Genomic DNA, 14,570 nt, shown 5'->3' with positions numbered 1-14,570 from the left:
GATAACTTATATAGCGCCGTTTTTGTGAAAATCACATATTGAGTATGTTTTTTAAAATTTAAATATCTATCCAAGTAGGCCCTAAGTGCAAGAAACAGGAATTACATAAAAATAAATTGATTTGCTACACTATAGTGTAAATATACTTCCAGAAAAATTGTAAAAACGGTGATAAGTGGAAATTAAAGATATTTTTTTTACCGGTTTTCAATGATTGTACTAAAAATATTTTTATATTTTTTCAAACAATATAATGTAATCTGTTTTTTTATTTAATTTAAAAACAACACGTTAAAAATATTTTATGTGTTAATAAAAAAAAAAGTATAATAGAATTTATCCTTTATTAGTTGTTTACCTGTTTTTATTCTTCATTCGTGGAGATGAAAAATGTTAAAAAACGTTAATCGGGGGAATATTTGTATGAGAATGTATGGAGAAAAATGGGTCCTGAACATTTCGAGTAAAAACGAGGTTTTACTGTATATATTTTTTACTAAGTTTGATTGTTTATTCGCAAATAAACCGCCGAACTTCCTCAATACTTTATCATTAGAAAACAAAGATTTTGTCGATGTATTTGCTCATTGCCAGCAAGACACCCGTGAAATTGAATTAAGGAGACAATATTTCATTTAAAAATGCTGGCTTCTGAACTTAATGTTTTTTTTTTAGCCTCGCATCGAATGGTGGCAGTGGAGCTAGTCACGGGCTGATGGGGGGTCTCCAACCTACGGAGGCTACGCGGACTCCCCTCCCGGCCTGGCGCACCACAGAGACAGCGCGAGAGAGGTCGGTTCTACAATATGTGTATATCGAAACACAAATACAGTTTAACTTCTTTATTTGTCAATCCCCATATTCTTAACCCACATTTTATCAACTGAGATATGCCTAATAATATACCCTAAAATTATTTTAGATTTGAATTATTTTTGTCTAAAGTACCTTTTAAAGTGTTGTGATCACCATATCTGTGGAGCCTAAGGATAGGCGAGTGCATGCGATAGTCGGTCCTAGAACTTGCAGAACTAAAAGGAGATCTGTGGCGGCTATGTCGACCAGGAACACGGAAACACACCGACTCCAACAAATCAGCACAGTCAATGAAATTGATCACTTTATAAAGTAATATTTGGTCTGTTAGAATTCTTCTGTCGAAAAGTTTTAAAAGATTTGCTAAAGATAACAATTGATTATAATTAAATAAAGCAGCTGGAATATGTAGTTTAAAATTAATATATTTTAGAAATTTCTTCTGGACGTGCTCAAGTGAATCGAGAGCAACCAGACTGAAGAAATATATTCTAAACGACTTCTAACCAGAGAGCAATAAAGTGACTTGATTGGTGTGATATATTTTCAATTTGTTAATATTATCTCTTCCCGTTGTTTCGTAGGTAGGTTTGCGCCTAATTTAGAATGTTTCAACATGCAGCCTCTCTAATTATTTTCCCTTGCGCAGCACGTGGAGGACACGAGGGTGCTCCGCCACACGTACAGCCCCGAGACGGGCTCACCCACCACGGGGGCCCCGCGCCACCTGTACCACAAGATGTTCATTTCCTCCCCGGACAAACACGATCACATTGCCAATCATCACCAAGTGAGTGTGTCGATTCATTATTTCAACCAAAACTTGTAATTATCTGTTTAGATCTTAGAGTAATAACCTAATAGTCGCCCATACTGAGATAAACCATTCTATGATTATTGACCACGAACTTAGCTGCAGATTACAGCAATACAATGGGCCGTCGGCAGGGGTGGGCTGCCAATTTTTTTGTAAGGGGCTCGCGGGGGAGGTGTATCATTTTGTACTAACTATCCAAAACACTATTTTTGAATGGTATTTTTATGACCATGTGTAGAAGTCGTTCTCATAGTTAAGACTGTCAGGGCTGTGCATTTACTTAAATGTTATTTATATGTGTAATCAATGATTATCTGAGAGAGCTCATCCAACCTCTTTCACAACACGGACTATCTCATTGTTCTAGTAACGAGAGAACCCTTTACATATTCTAGGTATACAAAATCTTGTAATTTTATACAAAATCTGAAACAAAAATTGACTAAAAACCTACACTATACTATGAAGGCTTCACCGGAGAATGCTGAAAATCCGTGGACAGATTTAGTGACCAACGTGGAGGTGTTGAGACGAGCCAGTGCCGAAAAAGAACTACTGTCCTCAATAAAACAGAGAAAACTCGCATATCTGGGCCATATCATGCGCGGAAGCAAATATACGCTTCTACAGCTTATTATGATGGGAAAGATCGAGGGAAAGCGTGGGGTTGGAAGGCGACAGATGTCCTGGCTGAGAAACATCCGCGACTGGACGGGAGTGCGTGGGGTTGAGGCTCTGTTCCAGTTGGCGCAGGACCGGAATGCCTACTCTAGAGTGATCGCCAACGTCGGGGAGACCTGATATGGCACAGAAAGAAGAAGATACTATGAAGATCAGAGGGGGGATGGGAAGGAAAGAAGAAGAGGAAATGAACAACTTTAGATACTGACATTTAAATCTAGATTTAAATGTCAATAAAGAATGGGGCGTCTCTAACACTAAGTAAATACACCGCATTTGATTTACAATGAATAGAGAGAAATGTTTTTTATTCATAAGTTCCTTCCAAATCCTCTCTTTCCCACCTGCTAACAAGCCTCTAAAACAGAAGCATAGTGGATTATTCCTTTACAAAATAAATGCTTGTTACCTGTTGATATTTTTCTCGAAAAGACCCTGTTGTTCAAAATTCACTTGTTTTCAAGCAGGACCATCTGAAAAAGGAGGATCGGCAGTCGACGATGACGCTGCACTCTGGCAGCGTGTTCTCCGCCCACCCGGCCTCGCCCACGCCGGCCGCGCAGCCGCCCGCGCGCGCCGAGCACCGCGTGCCCGCGCACGTGCTGCGCCACAAGTACGCGCTCATGGAGCACGAGCTGAGACTGCAGGTTGGTTTTTTTACACGGCCATATAATTTATTTATTTTATGTATTACAGCCAATTAAAACAGTTATATGAAGAAACATCTGTACAAGAAACTGAACAAAAATAATATAAAACTATGTAGCAAAGACAAGCAAGGGCAACAAAATAATGGTATACAAAACAAACAAACCGTTAAGCTGTTTTACCGTAGCGGTGAGCAGAGAGGATAGAATGTCACATTACTCTGTCTTTGCATACAGATCTCGCTTGCTCTACATTCATACATCTTCTCATGCACGCACGCCGATTATTTCTGCTCTTGACATGTCCATCTTCAAGTGTTTGATGGACTTGATCGTGCCATGTCTTTCTCGGTCTTCCTCGTTTCCTGCATCCATCAACATTCACATCGTAGATCCTTTTAGCCGTTCTTTCACTGTCCATTCGCTCTACATGTCCAAACCAACTCAGCACCCCTTTTTTTATTCTGTCGATAATACATGTCTTAGCCTTACATAGTCACGGATCTCAACATTTGTGCACATATCATACGTCGTTTTTCATTGAAGTTAAAATAAAATCTGTTACAGAAATCCCTCTCAGAGGAGTGCGAGGACCTGGGCGTCGACTCGCCGTCGGCGTCGGAGCTGTTCCCCGAGGCGGAGCTGCTGTTTGCCGCGTCGCCTGCCTCTCAGCCGGAGCCCGCGCACGACGCACCCCCTGAGCCGCATGATGACTTTGCGCGCACGCACCCCAACACCACCTTCCACAGCGGCGAGATCGACATCGGGGCGGATGAGGCCGACGACGTGAGTGACCTAACTTTGCCATGTCAACACTTATTACTATCAAAAATCGCTTAATGTTTTTGCGCCAACTTAATAAAAAAATATTTTAATAATGACATTGTAAAATATAAAGAAGGCAAAAAATAAGTCCCGAAACTAAATAGTAGTAAATAAATAAATTTGTAGGAAAACAATAATGAATTTAAACAATCTTTATATGTATTATTCTTTTGTACGTGTGATGTCACTGAACTCTTAAACGGCTTAACCAATTTACTTGCGGTTTTCAGCAAAATGTAGATCTTTGCTCTGCGTGTGTTCGTAGATATTAAATTTTCAATTAAATCTGTAAAAAAAATGTTAGAAGCATAAACCTATTTTTCTTCGACCTACCAGGGTTGCATTCGACGAGAATGCATGTACAAAAAAAATGGAAGGATGTTTTATTTTTTTGTTTAAAAAAAGTTTGTTTTTGAATGTTTACAAACAACATTTGCTTTTTATGGATCCCAATCAGATTCTTTCCTCACATTCCTTATAATTTCTTCCCATTTGTTTCATTTTACTGGATTTTTGGTAATATTAAAATAATATTAACTGACATTCAATACATTTTTGAAAATCACATCCATGAATAAAGTGAACCCCTGTTGGTGAGAAGAGCCGAGTTTGACATTTGCAAAAAGAATTCTATATTTGAAAATTAATCATTTATGTTTTGGAATTCAACCATAAACTAGTACCTACTTAAATTCAATATTTGAATATTTATAATTTTTAAATATTGATTGACATACATATTTCCTTTTCAAAAAAGTCATCATCACTGTTTAAATTTCCATCGATTCTGATAAACTCCCTCTGGAGTAAAATTCAGTACTTGTCTGCAAAGTTTTAAAAATACTCAAAATGATTTTAATTATTTTTACCAGATCACTTTTCGAAGTTCAGTCGCCAAACGGTCCACGATACGGACCCAACTCGGAAGAAGGAATGAGGTCGTGCGAAGCGTCATAGAGGGCGTCGGAAGCAGCAACATGGTAACTTCGTACCAACCCACCAAGATGGCTGCTCACTTCTCCATGGTCGGCCTGCCTCGGCGTGCCGCAAATATCATGTCCTCGCTCCAGAGCTCCGACGACAACTCCGAGGGCGCGGACTCCATGAACTCCGAAAGCAAAGACAGCCTCGTCAACAACAAACGCCTAGACGGCATGCTGAACTCGGACAGCGCTCGGGACGTCAGCTTGGCGCAGTCCCCTGGCTGCATAGCGTCCAACATCATTCAGAGAAACGTGGCCCAGGTTATCCGCCATGCAAACGAAGAGCAACTCGGGAAAGACTCATCGAAGCTGCGTGATCAGACATCGCCGACGATTGCGCAAAACGGCCGATCGTTTCTCCTCGAAAGCAGCAACGACACTCGCCCCGGAGACTCCATTCTGAAATCCATGATGATGGAACGCGACGGCAGAGACGGACTAACTTGCTCGTCGCCCGAACAACACAGCGAACTATTCTGGGAGTCGAACTCAAACTCGAATCAGTCCGAGGAGCCGATGCCCCACCACCGACCGACAAACCTCCTGGACTTCTCCTCCGAAGACAGCAACAAGTGCTGCAAGAGTCCCGCAAGCTGCGAAGAAACAAACTCGACGGACAGCAGCAGCATCGGCGGACACAACGCGGACGCGCACAAACCCCTGCGATTGAACTCCGTCATCAAGACGTCTGGCAACAGTTCGAGTGCGGCCGACGGTCCCATTTTGCACGGCGCGCTCACCGGGAATATTCCCAACGCGAGCGGACAAGACTCGACCAGGAAGCTGGAACTGAACGTCTTGCACAACGACTCCAATACCTCGACCAGTCCCGATGCAGAGGATCCCGGCATGAGAAGGACCTGGGGTCGAAGCCTGAAGAACTCGGGGATGAGAAGGGCGCTGAGCCCGCGCTCTCTGAGCGCTGAGATCAACATGGGCGCCGAGATCGAGACCAGCAGCTCTGAAGGGGTCAACATATTAACTAAGCAAAGCGGTGAGTTATTTTAACATAAAATATATCATAATTTTTTTTTATTCAGATCTTTTTTTTCAAATTTCTGCAAAATTAAATGGTGTTTATTGCTTGGGTCATTTAAATAACATTCCTTATGTTGCAATAGAGCAGTCATTATTGCCAATGTACGCAATCACTTCAACAGTATTAAATGAGCCAAAAACAAACAAAGAAGACGACAGAATGCCACAGCACTGTCTTCGCACACAGACTTTATTCCGACTTTGACAAGTCCATCATCAAGTATTTGTTGGATTTGGTCATGCCATGTCTTTCTAGCCATTTCACCATCCATTCTAGCAACCCCACGATAGCAAAAGGTAATATTTCACAGTTGTCATAATTTATATACAAATCTAGCAGAAAAATATATGAAAACAGTAATATGTGTTCATAGGAAAAAAAAAGAAAGTCAATCATGCATACATAATTGTTGCGTGTCATATTTTTAAGCAGTGCAAAAATTATTTACTTATAGCATAATAATATGTTTCTTTTGATCTTAGTTTATTGACCACACTTGAATAAATATTGTAAATATTTTTAACAAGTGGATTGTAATGTTTGGTGTGACATAATCAAATAATCAACATCCCGTTATTTTCTACTGATAAAATCTAAATAATTGTTAATATTTATGTATTTAGGTGGTTCAGTCCTGCATTCTGGCAGCAGCACTCCCGAAGAGACGACTCCGGCCCGCCGGGCCTCCAAACGGGGCTCGGGCTCTGCGCGGCGCTCCTGCCTCTGCTGCCCTCCCCCATCCCCCACGCCCGCCGGGGCCAAGGGCCGCGCGAGAAGAAAGCCCCCCACCGCGCACTGAAGGAAATCAGATCTACGCAATGTGAATAATACTTTGTGGAGTAATACATTTTTTAGGAATGTCTCTGTCGTCAGCCGTGTCTCTGGCATAGAGATAAAATGCGCCGCTGTTGCTCATAGACGCGTCTAAATGCACAAAAAAATCATTTTGGTTTTGTGACAGCGTGCACTTGAAGTGAGCTGTAAACCAATGGGCTGTATTCAGGATACTAACTATTAAAATTTAATTACCTGTGAAAATTTACTTTTTTTATTTTTTTTATTTTAATTTTAAGCGAGCTGCTTAATCCTTTATAGGACAGGACACCCAATAATACATAAATATTCCACCAGAATTGAGGTATTTATTTTCTAATATTTCATATGAATAATTAGTCTTATGCCACAGAGAATCGTATTAGCGTCGTACACTGATATATCAGTTTTGCAATCACCTTTTTTAAATACAATATGTTTATTATATTAAAAAATACATTTTTTTATTTTTGCAAGACGTACATCAATACAAAATATGTGTCCTATAAAGGGTTAAAGCTGATATGCTGAAATATTTTTTGGCGAAAGTTAATTGTTGGCATATTCTAACTTTTCCACAGCAACTCTAGCCCGTTTTTAAAGTTATCGAGACTACACGTTGAGACCAGCTCTTGCAGCAGCTTATTCCGACCATCAACAACCTTGATGTAAACCTCACCTTACAAAAGCAATAAGGTATACCGCAATGTATCGTTGTTTCTTTTATCGTTTTAACTCGCCTAGCAACGTCCGTGGTGCGTTTGTTGTCAAACAAAAACAATGATGGCCGCCAGAAAAATGAAATTGGCGCAAATCAGATTTTCGATACAGTCGTACAGCATTTTTGTAAGTGGCAATGCGCACATTTTACCTCTATGCTCTCTCATGTTCCTATGCCCAAGGACGCGGTGTTCTGCTCACCCAATCCAAGCACCTCTATTTAGGTCTTTGTTAAAACGTCTGTTACGAGACCTTTTCTAACGGCAAATAAAGTGACGATAAGACCACATAACACTTTTTAATGTTTGTAAATAAGTGTGTAAAACAGATAACCGAGTACAAATGATTTTTCTGTATCATCAGTAGATATCATTAACAGCTTGAATCTTGATACAGTCGGGGAGTACAAGTGAAATAAATACCTCGTACAAATCCTGGGGCCATACGCTTTTTGACTGAAATTTTATGGCTCCACGATTGAGGCGGTACGCACAAACAAGGTTTAAAGAATATGTAGCAAAACTGTATTCTTTCAACTATCCTGTGATTTATATATAACTGCGTTCACATTGTCTTTTTTGAAAATACGATCTCTCTATGAACATAACTTTCTCTTTAGAAAGGCGAAAGTATTGGTATTTTGTTTAAGTTTCAGTTCTCTTTTAAAAAATTTCATATTAATTAAATATGTGCTTTTTTGTTCAGCGTCTCTTCTGTTATCAAAATATATCATTTTTGATGTTGGCAAACATTTTAAACACAAATTACTTATAATAATAAAAATACTTTATAGTTTTATTCCACTTTTATTTATAATTTTTTTTACCAGTGACCGGGTTTTGTCGTGACCGACATCGTCAGACTGGTGGGAGACTAAACAATTTTCTATGTTATATACAAGTGCAAGCAGGGGTTGTAAATCATGATTTTATGTAATCATGTAAATAAAAGAAAAGGATTTTTATTATTATAATTAAAATGCAGTTCCACCAAGAAATGTCAGTAGAAAAACTCAATACACAAATTACTGTTTCAAAAGAGGTAATTAACATAAATACTAAATTTTTTTGTAGCCAACTGACTAAAGTTTTTTTGAAGCAAAACTGATTTTTGTGTGTAAAAACATTTATTTTTACAAATAACCACAATCCTACACTAGTGCTACTGAAATTCTATGAAACACCTCAACAATTTACCAATACAATATTGTGCCATGTATGAGTGATACATGAAAATAGCATCGACAATACATTTGACGTAATTGAGACGGTCAGCCCAGAAGTGACGTCACTCACAAACGTGTGGAACTGAGATAATCACATTCAAAGTTTAGCCATGTAGCTATAGGGTGTTTAAACTGGTAATGGCGTGAGCAGCACTCAGTTATGGACTTCTTCCAATGTTTAAGTCCATTTATGCCTATTTGTGGGTTATGACACTTCTGCGCTGACCCCCTCAATCATAACTGCATTAACAATTCTTTAGCTTTGCATACAAATGCATTTTATAATACATAGTTGATAAGTAATTCTGTATCGCAATAATTAAAATAGTTATAAATTCCGCAGCTTCCATTATAAGATAATATGTTTACAATCAATTCTATTTTCTTCCCAAATATCACGGAAACAATTTGTGGGGATTTCTACAACTAGGTAACTTCAAAATCAGAATTTTTGAGTTGGCCAGTAAAAACCTGTCTTTCTATCATCCTCCATGAATGCTACAAATTGACGAGTCGTGATGCACTTGCCACTTGTCTATTTGTAGCGTTTATAGAGGAGTATACAATGATGTTTCACACCCTATGGGATAAACCTTACGACATGTTGAATTTTCGCATGAATTGATTTATCAAAAAAAAATATATTATTCGTAACGAAGTCCAGTGCTACGGGAAATTGGATATAAAAAATCTTTTCTTACGCGCGGCGAAAATTAGACCATTAATTGTACGGCGAAGTTTCTTGAAAATGTATGAAAAAAAAGATTTTAATAAAAACTAAAAAAAATAGAGTGTTGTGATAGATTTCCGGTTTACGGAAAGCCACACGCAAAGCACTTCCAAAAAAAAAAAACATTGCGCTGATAATATGATACAATTTTTGGCTTAGTTTGAGTCTATTAACAAATAAAAAAAAACCACTGAACTTCCTCATTGATTTTTCTAATTTGTTTTATTCAATCATGTCTTTTTTTAGAATTTTCAATAAAAAAATGTACGCGCTCTTGGTGGACAATTAATTAAAAGTGTGTTCTCGTATGTTTTAACAGAAGTTTATTTGGTAAATAGTAATTTATAACATTTATGTTATACTTTGTTTTAAAATTCATTTATGATCATGTATGTATTAATTTAAAATGAAAAAAATCTTAAAAAAGTAATGTTTTGTCTATGTGATGATGATCGGAAATTTATAAAAAATGCACTAAAATAAATGACAAAAATTGTATAATAGGTATTTTTTGCTTGTTTTTGTATGGAGACTTATGTTTTTCAGAATAATATTGAAATTGACGGTCACATTTACAATATAGTCCGAATGTTTTAAAATGCGGGAAAAAGTATGTTATATTAATGTATTCTATGATTATACGACATTAGTCATATAATTGTTACACTACATTAATATATGCCGACCTATAACATTTATGTCATAAAATTTTCGAAGCGACTTAATATTTTTTTATTTAATGTTAAAATAAGTAGGTACTACGCGTATTTTAATAGGTTTTAAAAATGTATAAAATACCTTTTTTGTTCTTTTTAAATTCTTTTTTTAATGTCGAAGGATGTGATCACACCCCGCGTGCGAAACTACATCCCCCGGAGATCCGACGTTACGTTGAACCGTCGCAGTGTTCTTTAAGTTATTTGAATATATTTTTTAAAATAAATTTTAAATCGGCGAGACACGCCGAAGATAATTTGTTTCTAGTCAAGGTTCTATAAAAAAATATATTATAATATCTTTGTAGAATACATCTGTAAATAATTGTCTATAGCTTTACGGGAATCATTAATTTGCCGTTTTAGTGTACATAATGTTCTATGGGGAAAAATTGAATTTTTAAGTAAATAATTATACATACAAATACATATTAAGTATCGCCATATAGTAATTGAATTGTTGTAATAATATTAGATGTTAGTTTGTTGTTTTTTTTAAATATTTATTTGTGGTAGGCAATCGATTTTTCATATAACATCCAAAACAAACTAAAAAATTTAACCTAAGAATAAATGTTTGAATAAGCGAGACTTTTTAGGGTTTTAAGCATTTCATATATATTTTTTAGCATATATATCCGACTAAAAAGAGGCTGAGTTAACAAATTTAAAAAGGGTTTCTTAATTATTTTACATTGATCATTTAGGGTGATTTGTCAATTTCTTTTATTCTATATGGTATTTTTTCACAAATTTCACTTACATCACTCATCAATTTTAATATGCATTTTGTTTTCCTGGTGGGTATGTAGAGAGGATAGAATGCCATACCACTCTTGCCTTTGTGTTCATGCATCTTAGCAAGTAAACTAATTGTTTTTTCAACCAGTTTCTATATTGTGGATAGTACATTTTGGGAAAAACAACTTTTAAAACTATCCCATTTCTTGTCTTCATTCCCTAAAACACTTTTGTTTTGTTCACAATAAACAACTTTTGAAATTATCTGATTTCTTATCTACATAGATTCTTTACACTGGAAAAACAACTCAAAATAATCAATTTCTTGCCTAGATTCCTTACACTGAAAAAACAACTCTAAATTTCTTGGAAAAACAATTCTCAAAACCATCTCACTTCTTGTCTATATACTACCACTGGAAAAACAACTCTGAAACTCTCAAAATAACCCCATTTCTTGTCTGGAGAAACAACTTTCAAAATAAACCCGTTTCTTATTACGAATGCCAAAACTCAGCAGAACAACTGAGATTTTTAATCGAATTCTATTCTTTTTTTATATAAAATTTACGCACATTATAAATTATATATTTTTATCGTGGTTGTTTCCAGAATGTTAATAAAAACGTTTTTCTTAAACATGGCAGTAAATGCATTAATTCAGTTGATTTGTGAATTTTTAATGTTTATTTGTGAAAAATCAATACAGAAAAATTTCATCGCTACAGTGAACATTTTTTTTTCTGAAAAATATTGATCAAAAATGTGTAACTCGTTTTTTACAAACAACCTTTCAGCCATACTTTCTTTCCCACTTTAATATTCACTTATCTATTTAATAAAAATTGTCTCGATGTAAACTGTCTTTTTTCCATTTAATGTGTACATTTACAAAGATGACTTATTACACTTGACTGTATTAAACGGCACGAATAACCTCTTTATAAATTACATTTTGTAAATCATTTTTAAAATCCACTGTACAAACCATAGAGAAATTAAAAGATTTTTTTGGTAAAAGTAGATCCTTCTTTTTTTTTAAATTTGGAATGTAAATTGATTGTCGAGAGTTTTTTGCAAATATGCTTCATTTGTTTTTCGTATGTAAGTGAGCATTTATTAATTAGAAATTTACTAATATACTTAAATGCTTAGAGTATTGTGTGAATGTATCAAATTTGTACATTGTTAAAGGTAACTTCTCCCATAATTGTAACTCATGTTGAAATGTTTTATTAGCCGTGCTGTGTATAGATAATTGTACAATTCACAAATATGTATATTTATAAATAAATTACACTTAATGTCTAGATTCTAATAATATTTATAACAGTATTATGCTTAAGGCGGAAGGAGACATCCACAAAATGTAATTATTAGGAACGCAATTCAATTTAAACTCACAATTGCATTTATAAAACACCAAATTATTTCCATTTTTTTCTCCGACGGTTTTAAAATCTGCAAAAAATGTTTTGTGAAAAGAAAATAAACTATCTTTTGTATTTTTGAACTTCAATATGCAATGTAAAAAAAAAAAAACATTATTAGTTCAAAATGTTGTCCTAAAAATATTTTTAAACTAATTATATCTGTCTGTATTTTCAAAGTTAATTATTTAAAATAATTATTATATGAAGGACAACACATAACAGAATGTCAGTTTTTAAGAAGAATTCTGCATTTATCCCTCGGGGGATTGTATTAAGATATTTTGTAATTTGTGAACTAATTTCTGTTGCATTGTTTTCATTTAATTTGTAAAATTTTACCTAAAAGAAATCGATTTAAAAATCAATCATGGTTGACTCCCCCGGTGATTTTTACTCTTACTCACTTTGATTTCACTAAATTAAAAATATTGAAAGAATAATATTTGAATCTTCATATTTTTGTCATTTCAAGCTGTTAAGAACGGCAAATTTATTTTTACAAATAAAAATATGACATTCAAAAATTGAGAAACAAAAGTATTGTTCTATGGGCAAATTTTTAAATGATAAATTTGTTTGCAGCACAGATCGAAGGAGAAAAAAATGTAAAAGATGACACAGAAATTCCACGTTTGAATTGTTGTATTTTTTATTAACTCGTAAATAATAACTATAGGAAGTTACTTTAAATTGAATTATACTTGGTGTATAGCAGCTAACATTAATTGTTAACTAATTTATTTTCAAATTAGGATTAATCCCACAAAAGTGTAAATAATGAATAATTTTTTCATGATTTATTTGCATTTGGTTATAAATCGAGTCTTAAACTTAAAAGTAAAATGCCAAAGATGACTTTTCAATCATTTTACACTGAAACAGCCCTACTGCTGTGTTCACCCCCGGACTCCTCTTCCATAAGATATTTTTGAAAAAAAGTGTATATTGTATAGTCATGTTAATAATTATAATCAACTCATAGATTTCCACAAACTCCGACAAGTTTAGTACAACATCTTAGTTAAGTGATCTGTTGTATAAAACGCGGAATTAAAATATACGGGAATTAATTAGAATTACCACGTAATGTTCCCTCCCGGGAGAACTACTTAAATTACTGGAGCAATCCGCCATTTTGTCAGTGTTGCCGTAGCGTAAGAACTTTATTGGAACATAATAATGTATAAAATTGTTCGGTGACTTAAGAAGTCGTTTAAAATGAGATGTCTGTTTAATATTAATTAGGAATTTGAATAAATTAATAGTAATGTCATCGGATCGATGATGAATCGGACGGTTGAGGTATCGTTTAGTTTGGTAGCATTTTGTAGCTGTAAAAAAGTGTCTCATTAAGGTTGGCCATATCGCCATTTTTAAAACAATTTTTGACGAATAATTGGCATTTATTCGTGGGGGCAACACTGATGGCGACAGTGTGGACACCATTAATTTAATGTGAATGCGGGAGTCGATGAATTTGGATCTATTTGATGGTTTTATCCATTAAATGAGGGACATAATGGTGGTCCACTGTACCTTCTCTAGATGTACAATGAATATAATTAGAACTAGCATGTAAAAGTTGTTCGGTTGTTTTATAGTTTACAAATACCCCTTCATTTGTGTTGGTCGTGAAGTCTTACTGTAAACGTTATTTTATAAAGTGCTATACATTTAAAAATGAAATTAAAGATATCAAAAATTACACCCTGTTTTACTTGTCCAAAACCCAACAAAAATAACCATCTATATTACATACACATCCTTTTTAAAAAAACACTTCAATTTCAAGTGTGACGATAAAAAGATATATTGCTGAAAAAGACACCCTACCATGACAAGTGATGGAACTTATTATCGGGAAAATGAAGAAAGATAGTAAACTTAGTGGACACGCAATATCCTAAATGCTTGAAATTTGTTGCAACAGAAAAAAAACATTTTTGAGAAGAGAATGTTATAGGCCATGTAAATGGTTAGACATCCATATTCTTTTTGCGAAAACATTTTCCCTATCTGTTGCAATTAATAAGGAAGCTAAATCCTAATCCATACATTTAATTATTATTTCAAAACTTCGCTGGTCTGTCTTTCAACTTTATCTTTACTATGTAATTTAATCATCATTGACTGTTTGTTTCTACAAAATAAATAAGTAATACATTATTTGGATATACTCAAACAATTTGAGTATATTGTAATATTTATTATTTTTGATCCTAAATAGTCATTATGGCCTGCTGTAAGATATATAAATAGCAATTAAATACAAAAACCAATTTGCCACTAAAAGCTCTATTCTCCCTAATTTCACCTCGACTGAACCCAAGAAAAAAAATATCTCCAGCAAATTGGTTTTTGACTATAAACATGCCAAAGGTAGT

At 35.0% G+C, this 14,570-nt stretch overlaps 1 protein-coding gene across 1 annotated transcript in view; it reads left to right on the top strand.

The window, feature by feature from the left end:
* LOC148283526 (uncharacterized) overlaps positions 1 to 13,891 on the top strand; it is a 50,814-nt gene extending 36,923 nt beyond the window's left edge. The window contains 7 exon segments of the mRNA XM_088243701.1: positions 676 to 792; positions 1,466 to 1,479; positions 1,482 to 1,606; positions 2,782 to 2,961; positions 3,529 to 3,747; positions 4,659 to 5,763; positions 6,432 to 13,891. Coding sequence (XP_088099827.1) covers positions 676 to 792; positions 1,466 to 1,479; positions 1,482 to 1,606; positions 2,782 to 2,961; positions 3,529 to 3,747; positions 4,659 to 5,763; positions 6,432 to 6,607 — 1,936 coding nt within the window. The 3' untranslated portion in view covers positions 6,608 to 13,891.
* Positions 13,892 to 14,570: the final 679 nt, after the last annotated feature.

Source organism: Micrasema longulum, unplaced genomic scaffold (genome assembly GCF_059751315.1).
Source record: "Micrasema longulum isolate JH-2025_06_02 unplaced genomic scaffold, ASM5975131v1 h1tg000225l, whole genome shotgun sequence".
Lineage (NCBI taxonomy): Eukaryota > Metazoa > Arthropoda > Insecta > Trichoptera > Brachycentridae > Micrasema > Micrasema longulum.
The sequence above is the reverse complement of the archived record's forward strand: the minus strand, read 5'-3'. Positions and strand labels throughout refer to the sequence as shown.